At 43.2% G+C, this 18617-nt stretch overlaps 1 protein-coding gene across 4 annotated transcripts in view; it reads right to left on the bottom strand.

The window, feature by feature from the left end:
- The window catches only part of MYO16 (myosin XVI), a 711002-nt gene that overhangs the window by 52125 nt on the left and 640260 nt on the right, over positions 1–18617 (bottom strand). For all 4 annotated transcript variants that reach the window (XR_008538898.2, XM_054665553.2, XM_054665554.2 and 1 more), the window contains exon 32: positions 14447–15553. Coding sequence is in view for 3 of the 4 variants with exons in the window: in XM_054665553.2 (XP_054521528.2) it covers positions 14447–15553 (1107 nt within the window). In the remaining variant the exon portion in view is untranslated. The remainder of the gene's footprint in view (positions 1–14446; positions 15554–18617) is intronic.

Genomic DNA, 18617 nt, shown 5'->3' with positions numbered 1-18617 from the left:
CAAGAAGAGAGAGTTCAGTGGAGATGGGTGGATGTGAGGAGAGTGGAGACTGCTAAAGGGGAAATGTGTTAAACTCATGGAGGTGACACACTGCAATTATGTATGCTTTGAACAGCACAATTCTAATTGCCTTTTGAAAACGTGGAACAGATTTTATCATCCCTTTGCGAACGCTTGCAGAAATATATCAAGAGAGGGCGTCTGAGTCTAGTGGTGATGGAGATCTGGGAAGAGAACTGGGTTCCCAGGCAGTTACTCTTGTGACACAGCTGTTACCCACACTATGTGGACAGGTCATATTTCTATAAACATTGATTACTTAAGAAACAGAAAAATACATCACTGCAGACCTTGGAAAGGTTGCGTGTGCTGAGAAACTGGATTTGCCCGGCCCTCTACTGACCTTAAATGTCTCGGGCTGGGCTCCCGACATTCCTTCCTACCTGTTAATAACCCCTTATGAAATCACCACCCTGGAGTAGATCGAAATTCCTCTTGAACTTATGTTTTAAGCATTCTTCTCTGGTAGCGAGTGCCGCAAATGCTTATCCTCCAGGTTAAGCGGGGAGGAATGGAAATGTCTGCTCCTCCTTCACTCCTAACTCTTGTCACCCACCCCCCTGCCAAGTCGAAGGAGATGGTTTGTGCTAGAAAACACCAACTGAAGTAGGAAACAGAGCGATGTCTTCAACAACATATGTGCTGAGCAAGGGAAGAATGCATTGATAGTAAAGCTAAAAAATGACTGTCAGTATAAATAAGGTTTTCAGTACCCAAAAATGCACAGAAAATTAAGTTGTGCCAATTTCCTTTTAAATTTAACTAACTGAATCCTTTTTTGCCCATTTATTCTGTCCCTGCCATAAAGGGGAAAAAATCACTTCAATCCCTTTCCTTTTCTTGTACTTGGGTAGCTTTTTTTTTTTTTTTTTCATAATTAGCCGAGTATGCAATACCTAAACAACAAGCCTGCTTGGCCCAGAGCCCCATTCCTCATGCATACTTTTATAGGTCATGAGGTTATTTATATTGCTGTTATTTTTACATTTCCTCAATGCCAGGTGGTAACGTAAATCCAGGAGTCCTGAGCCACGATGTGTGGCCAAGTACGCAGTCGGTGTCAGCAACATATGTTTTCCTGGAGGGAAATGGTTCCTCCTCACTTTCCCCAGAAGGCAAAGGTGAGAAGATAACGTCCCTGCTCTTCTGTTGGGAGTGTTTCGTGTTGGTGACACCTACAGCCTGGATGGTAAGCTAGTGGTGCCTGTCCTCTGCTAAAAAAGAAACAGCAAAAATTAAAGAAAACAGAAAGAAAGAAAAAGAAAAAGTACAGCAGTGGTGGATGTGAGGTCTTTTCAAATCCCTTGCTCAGAACTCATTACCAATTTACCCATCTAAAGTACTTAATCACAAAAAAAGACACAGACCAGGGCCCATCGGAATGAGCATGAGTCATCGACCTTGAGCATTTTGCTGTGTCAACATTTCACCAAGGAGAAACGTGGCAGGCCCGGGCCAGGCCACCCAAGGCGGTGGGATGGACGTGGGGACCTTGAGAGCTCAGGGCAGCAGCCCTGCACCAGCGGGCATCAAGACATTTCCATATTTTAATAAGAGTGTGGCAGCACCTGTGGACACCAGCTGAAGCACAGCCCACCTGTCCACACTCACTGGCTCCCAGCCAGGAGCTCGGAGGCCTTGAAAAATAAATTTAAAATATCTATGGAGATTCAAATTCTTCTCGAAATTCTGGAAGAGCTACATGGACTGTGTCTTTGATAGCCGTAGCGGTTGCATCTCTTTCTGGTGGTAGATTGGCTGGAGTGACTGATTCTTTACATGCTCACGTGACCCAATTTCCCCTGATGGGCCACAGGGCAGGTGCCAGTCACTTAGGAAGGACAAATGACTGGGACGCAGTAGAGAAAGGCTGAGCCTAAGCTTCCAGTGGATTCACACTTCACCAGGGACCACCACCATGAGGTGGCCAGGCAGGTCGGTGGTGGGGTTTCCCTTCTCCTAGCCTAGCTGTTAATTTCTTAAGTAATTAATCAGCCCAGATTAATCACTTTTTTTTTTTTTTGAGACAGAGTCTCGCCCTGTCGCCCAGGCTGGAGTGCAGTGCTGCAGTCTCGGCTCACTGCAACCTCCACCTCCAGGGTTCAAGTGATTCTCCTGCCTTAGCCTCCCAAGTAGCTGGGACTACAGGCCCGCACCACCATGCCCGGCTACTTTTTGTGCTTTTAGTAGAGATGGGGTTTGACCATGTCGGCCAGGCTGATCACAAACTCCTGACCTCAGGTGATCGGACGGTCTTGGCTTCCCAAAGTGTTGAGATGAGCCACCTCGCCCAGCCAGATTAATCATTTCTAAAGTACGTAGGTTCACATGTAAATGAACATAGAAATAGCAAGAAAAAAAATCTATCCTTTCTATATCTATATCTATATATCTATAGCTATTCTGATACACTTACTCCAAAACATAATTTGATCACGCCCTTTGAAAAATCCTTTTACTGTGCAGGATAAGGCACACAGTGGCTTCTAGCACACGAGGGGACAACCTCCTCTTGTTCTGATGCTTTCTCTTTGGAGATTTTGTTTCCTGTTTGCCCGTATAAATCCTCCCTTGTAGACCAGTGTTTCAGAGGACATATTTGTGAGCTGAGAAATCACTTTAGTGGGTCATGACACGCACTTTAAAATGAAAGAGAACAGAATACCACGAGTAAAAATGCAGTGTTGAACGAGCGTCATGGATAAGTCGTGTTTTGTGAATCCCAAGTAGTATCTCTATGTAAAATGTGAGTCTCGTCCCCTGGATGCGTCAGAGTTTTCAAGTTTCCTTGCCATGGTCTGCTTAAGAGAGAGCCCACTTTTCATTTTAAAAATCCATACAATTTCAGGCAATGTCTGGCACCAAATAGATTCCTTGGAATAAATGAATGAAGTGTGCCCTTCGTATTTAGTGATTTTTCCGAAACCTTTTTGAAATTTTGAAGCAAACTGCAGATAGTAATAGGAAATACTACTGCTAGTTTTATCATTTTGCCTGAAGTTAACCTCTGATATTTTGTAGCCCAGGAAGAACTACATATCCTGAGGCGTGCCGTAGGGTAGTTTTCTCACCTGATAAAAGGAACGTTTGTTTCTAAAGCTATTGCAGAAGGTTCCGAAGACATGCTCAATCCCCGCAGAAATGGAAATGCATTCCGATTAGCAGCTGTGCCACATCACTGGGTGTTTTAATGATCATCAGATTAAAAAGACATTTTTATGATCCCACATCTCCAGATATAAAGCACAGAGCCTCTTCCCTGTGTCACTGTCCCTAACCTCTAAATTAGAGATAATTTCAAGCCTGGGTAAGTGAATGGTGGCGACCCCCTACTAAGCTGCAACTACATCAGTGAAATTAATGTTCACGATTAGAATTTTACTGTCTGGAATGACATGTAAGTGATTCAACCAGATCTCTAGTTGTGCTAATGTTTATGTGGTACAAATAGGGTGTGATTAGAAGGAACTAGAACAACACCAAGAGTGTGCTCCTATCTCCGAAATCAAGGTCCCGTAGCTTCTCTTTCCTTAAAGACTGAAATAGTTACTCGAAAGGCAATTTAGCAATTAAAAATCTAAGGGGACTTTGTTACTAAGGGGACTTTATTACTGGTAATATATACAAAGGTAGTTAAATACCAAGAGACAGAGTCAATCAAATTCTCATAAAAAATTTTTAAAAAGTATGCTATTTTGCCTTATAGGATCTGCTGCTGGGCACTGGTTATTTACTTAAGAAAGGATCTGTGAACTGGCAGAAGTACGACGGAGGCCACCTACTTTAAGTTGGTTGTTTGCACTCCTGTATGTCCCCTCCATCCTGCTGTTCAAGCCAGTCTGACCCCTCCAGCACGTCATCTCGCCTGAGAGCTGAAGTTAAGGGAATGTAACGTCACCAAACGGACGTGGCCTCAGCAAGTAACTTCCTGGCTGCGAGCTTTGGTTTGCTTTTTAGTGACATGGAAAGGCCTGTATGGTGAAAGTTTTCACTCATTGCTTTGCCTAAGTCTTCTCATTTTCACTTACTTCTTCCCAGTTTATCCAGCTTTTCACATAAAAGGAAAATAATAAAGCCAAAATCCAAAACATACATATTTTTCAGGGACACACCCTCATGTACCAATTGTGCATATATCACTTCTTCCTGCTTAAAAATGGAGATTTCTTTTGAAGGGTTATGTTTGATTTTGAGCCAGAGTTTTCAGTATGAAGAAGCTCTTTTTGGGCTTTTAGGACTTCAGGTAATGCACAAATTCTCAGGTGTCTCACGCAGTCAGTGTTCTGCTGTAAATCAGTGCAAGTCTCAGATCTAGTTCATGTCTGACCTTGTTTGGGCTCTGCATAGTTTAGAACTTAGTCATTTGCGTGGAGGAGAGAAATGAATCATATTGTTTATTGTCATAATTAACATGTGTTATTAAATTTGCAAATGGCCACTAATTGCCCATGTACAGGGTCTAAGTATGAAAACTGAAGATTTCAAGGAGAAACCAGGGTGGAGTCGGTAAAGGCCTGAGAAGCTCTGCACAGAGTACATGGTGGACGACTGTGTTGATTCATGGAATAAAGCACTGGGTGAAATGATATTGAATATAGCTCACTCTCGATGGCGTGAAATTTTGTAGGCTAATCTGGGGATTAATCATAAAAATGACGAAGTCAGGCATAAGGAGCCTAAACACTGGTAGGTAATTGGGAAATAGGTTTTTCTCTTCCAATACTCTTCAGGAGAGAAAGAGCACGGCACCTGCCCAGTCTCTCTTTAGGACAATATTCCATGCACCATGTTGCTTCTAAGCATTTCTTCACAAAAGGAAGAAAACCCCAGGATATTGTATTATGTGGCAATAATGAGATGCAGATAGTCAGGAAGGTCTTTATTAACTTGCTTAAGGAGAGCTGCTGAGTGGCTTAGAGGATAAAGGGCTGGATTTCTCTTTAGAGCCCCCAGTGGGAGTTTAATTTGCAATCCAGTGTAGAGACACAATATACAATAGCTGCTTGCTTTAGTGGGTTGATAGTATGAAAAATATTTACTGGTTATGAAAGAGAATCCACTTCTGAGAAGTCTGCCTTACTTTCAGAATTTCAGGTGCAATAGATCCTTTCCCCACTGACGGTGCATTATAGAGCATCCCGGTTGTAAAGGCTTCTTTGCTGCATTTGGCTAATCTAAAAAATGATAACCTCTTTACGCTAGATACGTATCTCTGGTCTGACTGACACGCTAGCTGCTGCAGATTTACAGCTAATATGTTAAGGTAATTTCTCAGGACAGTTCATACAATTCACAGGGTACCTTTTTGATCAGATTGATCTAAATATTTAATAGTCATAACCTTCTGCTTGGTTTTGCTCCTCGGTTTCAAAGAATAATGAAGTGGCATGACCTAGCGGGAACAGCATAGTCACGAGAGCAATGAGCTTTATATTTTCCCAACAAATATTTATCGAGGGGCTGTGAGTATAGCCCTGGCTTTATTCAGTCATGTTTCTCACTTTGCTGTTACCGATGTCGGTTTCTACATTCACATAGTTGAGAAAGGAATGGATTTTTGCCTGTTTAAAGAAAGTTGCTGTAGAGACAAACGATGAAGACTTTTTGATTGTCTGTCTTTCCCCTGTTCCGATCATGGTCGCTATTGAGAATCACTGCTGATCATGTGTCTGTACAGTTCTTAGCATGGTTCCTGGTGCTAGGGGAGGGCCCACCACCCATTTAATTTCTGGTGGGTCTGGGGCAGGCATCTGACACCCCACTTATGAGGTTGAAGTCCACATCCCCAGCAAGTCATATGTGTCCTACAAAAAATATGCTGGGCTACTCTGCAAGTGAGTACAATTTCAGTGTGAATTTCTTTTCAGTAATTAGGAACTCAGTCCCCAGTAAAACTTTAAAGAGGCCAAGAAAAAGAGAAATGGAAAGTGAGGAGACACGAGTTTTGGGTGTGAGGAATCATCCTAGTCTATCACGTGTGCTGTGCATTCCTGGTACTGCAGAAGGTATTTCATGGCAGGTGGGTAGAAAGGATTTTCCAGGAAAGGGGAGAAAAAGAGGAGAAGAAGGCAGGGGGCACACGAAGAACATGCTCTGTTTCGAAAGTGATGTCTGGTGGGACATTGACAATGGGCAAAACAGTTTTATCTGTCCACCTCCCACATGTTTTCCTGGCAATGAGTTTGTGTTTCACTTCAGAGGGGAATTCCTTTCTCAAACAGAGACCTTGTATCATTATTTTAATTTTATTGTTTTCAGAGACTATGAAGGACATAATAGAAAGAATCCAGGGTTTGGAGAAAGGAGATGTGTTTGATTCCTGACTTTGAGACTGATTAGTTTTTGTGATTATGGGAAAATCACTTAATCCCTCAAAGTCTCAGATAGCTCATTAAGAAATAGGGATGGTAACACCTGCTTCACCCGCCTCACTGAGACGCAAGGGTCCAGGGGGAGAAAGGAGACGTCAATGTGCTTGGTCAACAGGAGAGAGCCACTTACAAATAGCTGTTTATATTATGACCAGGATGCCATTAACACATCACAGTGTATATCTGAGTATTTCCCATTATACGTATGCACCTAGAAGCGCTGCTATGGTTTTTGTTCATTTTCTTCCTCTGGCTCTTTGCACTTTGTAGGAAAGATCCTAAGAGTTAATGCTGAATTCCTATGTGACAGAAGAGAAACAATGGAGATAATTCAGAGCCTTGTCATCAAGCTAACAAGGAGCTTCCCGGTACAAAGCCTATCAGGCTCTGATTCCATGCAAGGAAAGTCATTTTCTCCTCCTTCTTCCTCAAAAATGCATGGCTATATTCTAAAGGAACCACACACCCTGAAGTTTCATGTCTCACCCTGTATTCATCCATCGGCCTGCAGTGTCTATTACCCTGACTTCTGCATCTAGAGAGCTCCATCCACCCATCATCCACCTCTAATATTCCTCTTGCCCTTCTGCCAGCTCTGGTTGCAAGGCCCTCAGATTCTCTCAGGCATTTACCTCCTTCTTCTTCTGGCTGCAGAAAATGCCGTGTGTGCACATCTCCTGCAGCGGCTCCTCACTTTTCCCACGTCACTGACATTTTGGGAGGATCCGATAAAGCTTATGAAGCCTCTGCCCAAACAAGTGGCATGTATACCATGGGGGCTCATGGGCCACTTGGAGCTCAACTACGAATCCACGAGTGGTTTATGGCCCTCAGGTTAGAAATTCTCTCCTCTTTGGAATTTCTTTCACTGAAAGTGGATGCACCTTCTGTCTCTTATATGGTCTGTGAGAGGGCAGAGGCAATGCCAGATTTGTTTATCAGTGTTTTGGATTTCCAGTAGCAATCCCTGTGCTTACATTAAGTACATGCTTATTGGATGACTATAAGGGAATTAGCTCCACAAGTTAATGCAAGTCTGGTTTATAGGCCTCCTGCTTGCACAATTTCCCTGTATGAATTATTGGGCATTTATATAGAGAAAGCGCTACAAGTTGTGAGAAAAATGTCACAAACATTCACAACAAATCCTTAGGCATTAAAAATATATATTTCTAATTAATATAGGGAACAAAGAGCTTTGGCTCTTAACATAGATAAATTTGGTTACTGATACATTTATTAACATTGAAAGTTCATTTCGAAGTGTAGATGAACACAGTATTATTTCTACTAGACATTTAGGGGATTAAAAACAATGAAATATATAGCTGCAAGTCTCAGGCACAAGCACTCTTGGCTACTACAGAGAGGCAAAGAAATTAGAAAAAAAATCCTTTTCTTCCAAAGAGACATATTCTCTTCTTGTCAAGCCCAGGTCTATTAACATGGCAAAGGAAGAAACTTCACACAGCTCCTGCTTGCTTAATGTCCACTTAGTGATAAATGGAGACCCCCCTTCTCTGGGGGTGTTAATCTAGTTTCCCCAAAGGACTTACTCGTTTGGAAAATGAGGAAAATTATGCATTGATTTAAAATGGTTCTGGAATGCAGAGGAGCGCCCCACTTTGTATGAGACAAGAATTCAGACAGTCACAGATCATCAGCAGAAGAGCACCTCAGTAAATTATCTTCCACACTTTTTCTAATTTTCATGAGCACTCCCACCCCCAACTCCCCACACACAAATAAATCACCGTGGGGAGAAATCATCAAGGGGAGTGAAAAAGATTTAACTGCTTCAGACAGGATAAAACACTACAAGACCTGCACATAGGCAAGAAGCCTGGGGGATGCTAAGCTCTGCATCCCATTATGGGATGTCAAGATTTGCATAAGGCAGACTAATGTCTCATACTTCAGTCTCGTTTCAATGTGTCAGAGATTAAATGACGATAATGTTGGAACTTCTGTTTCAAACATCAGGAGCAGAGAATAGCAATTTGCACACACCGTCCTGGAGCACATCCCAGGTTTCCATGAGTAATTCAGGGGCATTTGAGTCATTATAAAGCATCTTGCATCTTGTCGCTAAACAATGAATGGGTAACTGCCCTTGATTTGGCATAGAAACATCTGAAACCCATATGATATTGACTTAGGATGCAATTGCGTGTCTTTGAATTTTGATCTTTCATAGTTAGTTCTACCTGATATAATATTTAGAATCTTTTTTTTTTTTCTGTAGTAGAAGGGGCTGTCTGCAAGTGTTCCCTTGGAGAAATTTGCAGAGTCACATTGCTTGGTGGAATGCTAGCCCAAGAATTATTTTGTTTATGTCGTGAAAAATGACGCCCTGGCTTCGAGAATCAGGCTTTTGTCATGAATAGCAGCTTCATGCTCGTGAAGACTGAAATGGATTGATTGGTTTGAATACTTATTAAACTGCCTTAAGAATAAATGTTTTTTTCTTCCTAAAGAACATCTATGATAAAATATTTATAAATATTTAAATATATATTATTTAAATGGTTTGACATTGGTTTTCTTTTTTCTCTTTCTTTTTTTCTTTCTCTTTTTCTCTTTCTCTTTCTTTCTTTCTCTCTTCTTTCTTTCTTTCTGGGCAGTGTATTGCTCTGTGGTCTAACCTGGAGTGTAGTGGAGCAACCACGGCCACTGTAGCCTCCACCTCCCAGGCTCAAGCGATCTGCCCACCTCAGCCTCTCTAGTAGCTGGGACCGCAGGCGCATGCCACCATGCCTGGCTATTTTATTATCATTATTTTTTTTTTGTAGAGACAAGGCCTGGTTAGCTACTTTGCCAGGGCTAGTCCTGAACACCTGGGCTCAAGCGATCCTTCCACCTCAACCTCCCAAAGGGCTTGGATTATAGGCATGAACCACCATGCCTGGCTGATTTGACATTGGGATGCACTTAAAAATGATCCAGTGCCAGAGGAGGGAAATGGGCAGGAGTAGAGATGAAATAGGATGGGCCACAGAGAAGGTTCATTAATCTACTCTTTATACTTTTGTCTATGTTTGAAATTTTCCATAAGGAAAACTTGAAAAACAATTATTTTGTAAACAAATGGCCCTATGGAATAAAAGTATATTGTAAAAAAATTGTTTATAAAATACTCTCACTCCAAACTCATAATGTTCTTATTCAGAATATTTATGTAATCAAATAAAATATTTGAAATTAATAGTGACTTCCATTTAGCTTATGTGATCCTTATTAAGTAAAAATGCCACAAGAGCTAGTTCTATCAAATAGATTTGTATGTCAAACTGCTCTTTTATAGGTAAATTTTACCTCAAACAACTATTTAATAGCCACCTACTATATGCAAAGAAATACTGTACATTACAGCTTTTTTGTTGACATCATTTTTAGTACCTGTTTATAACTTATAAGCTAAGGATGCACTGTATCAGAATGTAATAAAACTGAATTTTTAAAAAATATTTTGAGTCTGATTTTCGTTAATTTGGCCTGGCTGTCTTCCACTTTCTTCTCCAGATTTCTGAGATGTACTGCATTTTTGTCAAGACCCTGTCTTCCTGATCTTTTTCAGTGAGTAGAGAATAACATGCTCATGTGATTTCACTTTATTCTGGATAAACTCAACCAGACGCTGAGATGCCATTCAGAGCAATGGAGCACCCTAGTGGCCAAAAGGAGCCAAGGACTCTCATTCACCATTTGAATCGGGTCTCATAGTTTTTGAAACCAAGCAACTAGAAATAATTAGCATAATAACATTAGCCACATCATCACATGAGATGGAAAAAAATGTTGTGAATTAATGGGATCTTTATGTCTAGAATGGAATAGACAATTAAACATTTAGTCAATATTAATTTTAAGGGCCAAGTAGCCTAGACACTGTATCCCAGAATTATACATACCCATCATCAGTATAAAGTTCATTTGGCATTCTTGAGTTTATGGGAAAATTCTCTTCAACTAAACTCTTATGACTATTTCTCGTTGCCCCTCAGTGAACAAATATTAATTTTAAAAGACTTTTTTTTTTTCTGTCTCTTTTTCTCTTGCTGTCTGAGCAGCATTGCATAGGTAGCTAGGGGAAGAGACTCTAGAGACAGAGTTACTGCACTCAAGTCATTCTCTGTCCCGCACGAGCACAGCAGCTTTGAGCAAGTAGATTAATCTCCCTGTGCCCCAGTTTTTCCACCTGTAAAATGGAGATAAGTGGAGCAGATGCCTTATAGTGTTGTGAGAATTAGATGATTCAGACAATGCCTGGCACAGTAAGCACTACAATTCCTTGCTGCAAATATTTCTTCTCAGACTGCAGTCACATCCATCATCTGCACAATCATATCTTTCTTATATGTGTGTCCACCACTCTTAGAATCTGCATGGTTTTGTATACTTCAAACTGCATATCCAAGAATCTATAGAAAATGAACTGGTTTGGGCAACATAGAATTTGTGAAATCCTACATATAAGGCTATGGAATAGTAATGGAGTAGAATTACGCAAGAAACAACCTTGCTTCCTATACACAACTCACTGTACATTATAGCACATTTTATTTCAACCAGAAATAACTAAAGTAGTGAATTACTGAGCAGTTTAATCTCCTCGATGTCACTGTTCCAAACAGCCAAGGAGAACATTTTGAACCCTTCTGCAAAATTTGTGCAATATTTTCTCCTATGAAAATTGAACAAAAAATGAACTTTAGTTAATTTAAGAACCCTGAAGGGTAAATTAGCCACACACTGTATTATTTGGTAAGAAAGCTATTTCATGGTGAAAATAAAAATGTCTTTAAGCATAAAGAAGGTAAAGTAAAAGATTTAAAACTTGAAATAAATTCCATAAAAGTCATTGAATTCATTCAGAAGAAAATGGATTACTAACCTCAGGATCAAACTGCGTAAACTTTAATAGTCATATAACCAGCCCCAGTGTTGAGCACCAGCACTGAATGCTTTTCCTTCCATAGCTTATGTTTAACCTCTCCTACATTCTAAAAGAATGGCCTGAACTATCCCATGAGAACATGACATCCGAACTTGTAAACTTATTCCCCTCATCACAGTCCATAAAGAATTATACATTTGGCCGGGCATGGTGGTTCACGTCTGTAATCCCAGCACTTTGGGAGGCTGAGGCGGGCAGATCACCTGAGGTCAGGAGTTCGAGACCAGCCTGGCTAACATGGTGAAACCCCATCCCTACTAAAAATACAAAAATTAGCCGGGCATGGTAGCGGGCGCTTGTAATTCCAGGTACTCGAGTGGCTGAGGCAGCACAATTGCTTGAACTTGGAAGGCGGAGGCTGCAGTCAGCCAAGATTGTGCCATTGCCCTCCAACAAGAGCAAAACTCCATCAAAAAAAAAAAAAAAAAGAATTATTATACACTTCTCAACTGTATAGTTAGGACTCCCATAATCTGGTGTACAGGGATGACCTGGTCTGATATTGCTAAGTTTCTATTACTACAGCAACTATGCCAACGGCCAAAGTTGCCAATTCATGTATTTTTGAGAAAGTCATAAGTGGCTCAATCCAATCTTTTCAAATGATTGGATTTCAGAAAAGCCCACAATAAGAAAATAGAGTCTTATAATTATAGTTGAACTATGTTGTACTTGAGATTTTGATGTGTGTTCCCAAATACTGGTTAATACCACCACAGGGAAATAAAATTAGCAAATTTACACACTATGCCTGGAGGGCTCACTATAATTCTCACTATCCTCTAAGGAGTAGACTTTGGGATTTCCAAATGATGAGGTCTGTCTAGAAATTCATTAACTTCACTTCCTTGAATAGAGTCAAGAAGAACTCACCCTGTTCCTTTCTCTAGTAAAATGAGGTTCATGAGGTTTTAATAAACTTTTAGTTCTAAAAGCAAATATTAATTTGTTCATTTAATGATTTTCTCTTATCAATTTTGTTCCTTGGAATGAAACACGGTTTGTGAAATTCAAACATTCTGCTATTTAGAAGTACAATTTCATTTATTAATGGCCTATAATTAAGAAGAATCTGTTAGCTAAACAAACAATTAGCTTATTTGTCTGAAGAATAAATAGGGAGAAGGTTATTCATTCATTTTTAAAGGTTCTTAGCCTTGACCTACTTTTCACTTGTTCAGATTGCTTTCTAGATGTTCTAGTTTTCGTACCTAAAGTAATTTCGCTAATCAAATGATGAATGCTTACACATTTATGTATTTTCTCTTGGTGAAGGAGCAGGTTACTGCATGCATGAAGTGTTACTACACTGTAGGTCAAAGTTTACTTCCAATCCTACCACTTAACCCTAAGGAAGATATTTAACCTCTCCACCGTGAAGTTTTCCAAGTATGAAATGAGAATGCCCACAGTTGCCATCTACCCTGTGTTACCAGTAGAGGGTCTTGACTACAAGTTGTCCAGGTTCTTGGCGTTTTGAACAAAGAATTGGAAAAAACACCCAGCAAAGTAAAGAAAGAATGAAGCAACGAAAGAATGAAAGCAGGGATTTAACGAAAACAAAAGTACACTCCACAGTGTGGGATTGGGCTGGGCAGCTCAGGGGCGCAGATACAGAATCTTCTCGGGTCCAAATACCCCCTAGAGGTTTCCCATTGGCCACTTCATGCTCACCTCATGTAAATAAAGTGGTGGCCTCCAATCCGAGGCTGAAGTGAAGTTAAAAGATCACACTCCTGTGCAAACATCTGATTGGTTGCAAAAAGCAATGGAACAGAGGCTAAGGTGAAGTTATAGAGTTGCATTTGTACACAAAGGAAGACTCTGCCTGCGGTAAGTCTGACTGGTTGCGGACAGCCAATTTCCCATCTGTGGTGCAGAAAAGGTGGGGGTTTGCAGAGGGAGTAGCCTCGGGTCCTTTTGTTACTTAGGCATGGAAAATTATGGTTTTCCTTTCAATTTAGTTCTAGGGAGTCGACATGAAAGGGCCTTAGGTTCTCTGCCTCCAGACCCTATCCTCCTGCCTCACCTGGAGGCGAGTGGGGGATCCAGTGCCATCATGATGGAAGAGACTGGTTATAATTTTCCTTAAGGAGAAGATCCTTTTCATCAATGAACTTCTTCCCCAAAATACACACCATTGAGAAAACATTTGGGTTTTGTATACAAACCTTAACATGTCTTTTGGAAGAGGGAGACATTCTTTGTGATTATTAAAGGAATCTATGCAAAAGCAGTGCCTTTGGCACTGAGGTCGTGTCATCTGAAGGAAGAGCCACGTGGTTAGCCAGTTACAAAAGACTGGCAAAAAGCGTCGTCATGAAAATCTTATTTTGCCAGGTACATTCTTCTACAGGGACACAAAATAAATGTTTTTTAATGCAGGCAACAGCCTGTCATGGAGCTCACTTGAGTGGACTGATTTCCACCTGCAAACCCCACTGTGGGCTGAGTCGCTGGATGAGAAAACACAGATAACGGGGCTGCGTTAGAGTGTTCCTTGGATGGCATACGACCAGAAGAAAAGCAGTTCATCCCAAACAGCCCACAGCTGAGTGGCATTAAGCGCAGGGTAGTAACTGGCTAGGTCAACATCCCAGACACCGCCAGGCAAAGCTAGATGGATGGCAAACCGCACGCTCGGGGGTTAGCAGTGAACTGTACATCAAACGGAAATCGGCGATAGAAACATACACAAAATACCACTTTCACGTTATAAGGAAAAAATATTTTTTTAAAAAAAGAAATTAGTAGCTAACATTTAACCTTGCTCTGTCGAACATTTATCAAGTTATAATTTATTAAATCCAGTTGCGGTCTGCGTCTTTCTATATCACGAGCCTTTCCCATCATATTCTGCAATATGGAAATATTAATTCCTACCTATTTGGTCACAGTGGGTGTATACGATTCTTTTTAAAGCTGATATCTGCTCTGAACGACCACGGCCATCACCTGAAACTTTACTATTTCACATCTGTGCAGACACGGATGTACACAGGTGCACGCAAGCACAGCGTCCATGCAAAAGGAATGGGGGGATGTCTGCTCCGCTTACCTTCGGCTTCCCTGATTTTTCTTCCCGCCGCGGATTTCCGAAGCACACTCCTCCCCGAGTTGAAGAGGCTGGCAAGCTCGTCCAGGGGGCTGCTGAGAGGCCTGGAGCTGGGAGGGCTGTAGGGCGCGGGGGGCGAGGCACTGGAGCCGGCCTTCCTGGCGTCGGCCCTGGTGGCCTTCACGGGGGAATATGGGATCTTGGGGAAGGAGCTGCAGGGCCCGGCCCCGGGGGCAGAGTTTGGCTTTGGGTGGACCTTGGGCGCCTCTGCGCTCGGCCCCGCTTTCCCCGCGCTCACCGGGGCGGGCTCCGGCGGGAAGGCCAAGTGCGCGCATGGCCTGTAGGGCGCGGGGGGCGGCCCGGGCGGGGGCGGGGGCGGCGTGGACGGCGGGGAGGCTCGGCCGGACCCGTTGAACAGCGCCAGGCCGGGGGACGCGGGCCTGTCGCCGTCGCCCTTCTGGCTCTTGGAGTACTGCGGGGACAGCGGGCTCGACCCCTCCGACTGCACGGGGTACTTGAGGTTGGTCTCCAGGACTGGCAGCTTCTTCACCTCCAGGGGTGTCAGGGGCGACTCGTCGGAGGCGGGGGAGCAGGTGACGGGGGTCGGGGGGAACACCAGCAGGGGCGGCCGGTGCGGCAGCAGGTTGGGGAAGGGCGGCGGGATGTCGCACGCGTCCCCTGGGGGCCCCGTCGCCTCGTCCTCCGGCGCGCGGTGGAGCAGGGGCGGCGATGCGCCGTGGAGCAGGAAGGGGCCGGCGCCCGGGCCGCCGTCGTCGGGCAGGCAACACTTCATCTCCTCGTACACGGACTCCCCGGGGTCCGGGCTATCGGGCCTGGCCGCGTGCCCCAGCATCTCGATGTACACAGGCTCGCTGTCGTCCTCGTCACCCGGAGGCGCGGCCGGGGGCAGCGCGCACTGCGGAGTCCCGGGGGTCAGAACGCGCGCTGCTGCCCCCGGGGCGCCCGCGGGCCTCGCGTCCCCGGGCCGGGACCCCGATATCTCCTCGTAGGAGCCGCTGAGCTTGGTGTTGGGGCTGCGCTTGGGCTTTCGAGGAGGAATCTTCTTCATGGTGCTGTAGTCGTCGCTGTGCGGTCTGGGCCGGGCCAGAGCTGCGGCAGGAAAGGACGAGGTCAGTGGGTGCCAGGCCAGGCCCACGGGTGCCCACCAAGCCCGGGGCTCGACTCGGAGCCACGGCCCCGCGCCCCGAGAATCCCAAGGGACCGGGCCTGCATGTTCCTCCACCCGCTAGGCTCCCTGGCCGAAGCCGAACTCCCGAGACCACCCCCGAGAAAAGAGAGTTTTGATCTTGGAGATGGAAGAAGACGCCCACCCTCTGAGGAGGTTGTCCAGTGGAACGTCAAGGGGTTCCAGTGAGGAAGGAGACCACCACTTCTGCTGCTACCCACCCACCCCCCTTGCCTAGTTTATAAGACAGGAGAAAAAGGAGAAAGCAAAAAGTTAAAAAGAAACAAAAGTAAAATAAATAGCCAGACGACCTTGGCGCCACCACCCGGCTCTGGTGGTTAAAATAATAATAATAATAATAATAAATATCAACCCCCGACCTAAACTACTTGTGTTATCTGTAAATTCCAGACATTGTATGAAGAAGCATTGTAAAATTTTCTGTTCTGTTAGCTGATGCATGTAGCCCCAGTCACGTTCCCCACCCTTGCTCTATCTATTACGACCCTTTCACGTAGACCCCTTAAACTTGTAAGCCCTTAAAAGGGCCAAGAATTTCTTTTTCTGAGAGCTCAGCTCTTAAGACGCAAGTCTGTGGAAGCTCCCGGCCGAATAAAGCCACTTCCTTCTTTAACCTGGTGTCTGAGGAGTTTTGTCTGTGGCTGGTCCTGCTACACCAGGATGTCAGCCACCCATGGAGGCTGTGGAGGTGCGGTCCCTGGAGATGCAGTGGGGAAGTGACACTCAGGGATCAGGTGGTGGAACACACTTAGGTGTGGATTCTTAGGACCTAACAGGTGTGACATAAGGTATGGGTTGAACTGGTCCTTATGATTTGAAACCCAGGAGACCTGGCCAATTAATTATTAATAGTTAGTGGCATATGGAAGCTTACTGTCGGAAATGGGTAAGCGTGATTATTTAAATGATGTGAAATGGGCTGGGTGCAGTGGCTCACACCTGTAATCCCAGCTCTTTGGGAAGCCGAGGTAGTCGGATCATGAGGTCAAGAGATAGAGACCATTCTGGCCAACATGGTGAAACCCTGTCTTTACCAAAAATACAAAAATTAGCCGGGAGTGGTGGCAGGCACTTGTAGTCCCAGCACTTTGGGAGGCTGAGGTGGGCAGATCACCTGAGGTCAGGAGTTTGAGACCAGCCTGGCTAACATGGTGAAACCCAATCTCTACTAAAAATACAAAAAATTATTTGGGTGAGGTGGCGCGCACCTGTAGTCCCAGCTACTCGGGAGGCTGAGGTTAGGAGAATCGCTTGAACCCAGGAGGCAGAGGATGCAGTGAACTGAGATTGCATCACTGCACTCCAGCCTGGCGACAGAGTGAGACTTGGTCTCAAATTAAATAAATAAATAAATTAATTAAATTAAATTAAATTAATGATGTAAAATGGACAAAACAAAAACACTTGTGTGGATGGAGAGACTTTAAAAAAGGACTTTGTTCAAATGTCAGGGAGGACAGGTTTTACAATCAGTACATTTCAATCCTTAACAAAAACACATACTCAACAGGGAAACCAAGAGAATAACATTTCCCTAAGAACTTTTCAAGGGGAAACTTCTGACGTTGAAAAAAGAAGCCATACTCAGAAAAACAAATGAGCATAATATTATTACAAGAGTGAATTTCAAAAGAGATGGAACAAAACTACTTAAATATAAGTTTAAAACAATTGAAAATTAAGTCAAAAAAGAAATTCCACAAGACTTCTTTTTCTAATGCTTTTACTATAAATTATAATGTTTTATTAAATAAATATAATTTCACTGATAACAGAGATGTTAATTTTAGAAAAATTACCTCCAGTCTTAGAAATACCCAAACTCCCAAATCCTCAATTATTTTACTAATTTGGTATTTTCTGTATCTGCAGGAATTCTTGATAGGGGCACATCTGCCTTTGTTGAGTTCTTGAGTTATTTAACTGAGGCAGCTGTATTCTTCCCTCTCTATGACTGCACATTTTGACATCAGTCTCTGTACCCAGTTTCTGGGAGACAATGAAGTCTAATGGTTAAAATTAAAGCTTTGGAATCAGAGGGATCTGGGTTCAAATCTCAGCATGACCTTTTATTCATTCATTCAGTCATATGCATTCAACCAGTATTTACTGAGATAAATTCATGAATAAAGAGAAGTTCCCTGCCCTCCTCTACCCTGGCGGGAACAGTCATACAACAACAAAAAAGGAAATACACCAAATGAGTGAGTTCTACAGTATGTTAGAATGTGATGCAGGCCTTGAAGATGAGAACCAACAGGCCAGGGTGAGGGTCACAGAACTGTGTGTGTTTGTGCTGGGCTTGGTGGGGCAGGGTTGTAATTTGAGAAGAGCTCCTGGGCAAAGCTCTCTGAGCCTTAGGGTTTTCATGCATAAAATGGTGATATGAGTATGTATCTCGAAGGAATAAAATAGATATTGTAGGGAAAGTGCTTCGCTCAGTTCTCAACACACTGTCACCAGAAAACAATGGGAATCATCCAAATGGGAATGGAAAAGAACAAAGGTAATTTTTGAACTCAATGGACATCTTTCTAAGTCAGTATTATACAGGGTTCCCCAAAGCAGCCAACTTTTAAGAATAGAAAGTACCCAAAGTGTGCAGTTCTCCAATTAATAAGCATTATTCCAGTTACTTTCAATGGGCTAAAACATAGCAGCCCCTGAGTTTCTAGAAAGTGAATGAAGCAACCCAACTTTTAACATTAAGATTACAGAGCTGCTCTGAAGATATGAATAATTTAAAGGATTTGTGAGCGATTGTATTTTCCAAAGCTGGCTTCAATAATATTTTCAGCGCCACATGCTCTTCCAGAATCTGGAATCAGGGAGGGTCTCTGTCTCTGCCCCAGTAAATACAATGATTAGAAGATGATGTTGCCTGCTTTCTAGGGCTGGGACAATGACAATACAGCCTCTGCCTGGCCTCCTCCTTCCCTTGGGACACATGTCTCGGTAGCCCTGACT

The sequence above is a fragment of the Pan troglodytes genome, chromosome 14 (assembly GCF_028858775.2).
Source record: "Pan troglodytes isolate AG18354 chromosome 14, NHGRI_mPanTro3-v2.0_pri, whole genome shotgun sequence".
NCBI lineage: Eukaryota > Metazoa > Chordata > Mammalia > Primates > Hominidae > Pan > Pan troglodytes.
This window is presented reverse-complemented; position numbering and strand designations above follow the sequence as displayed.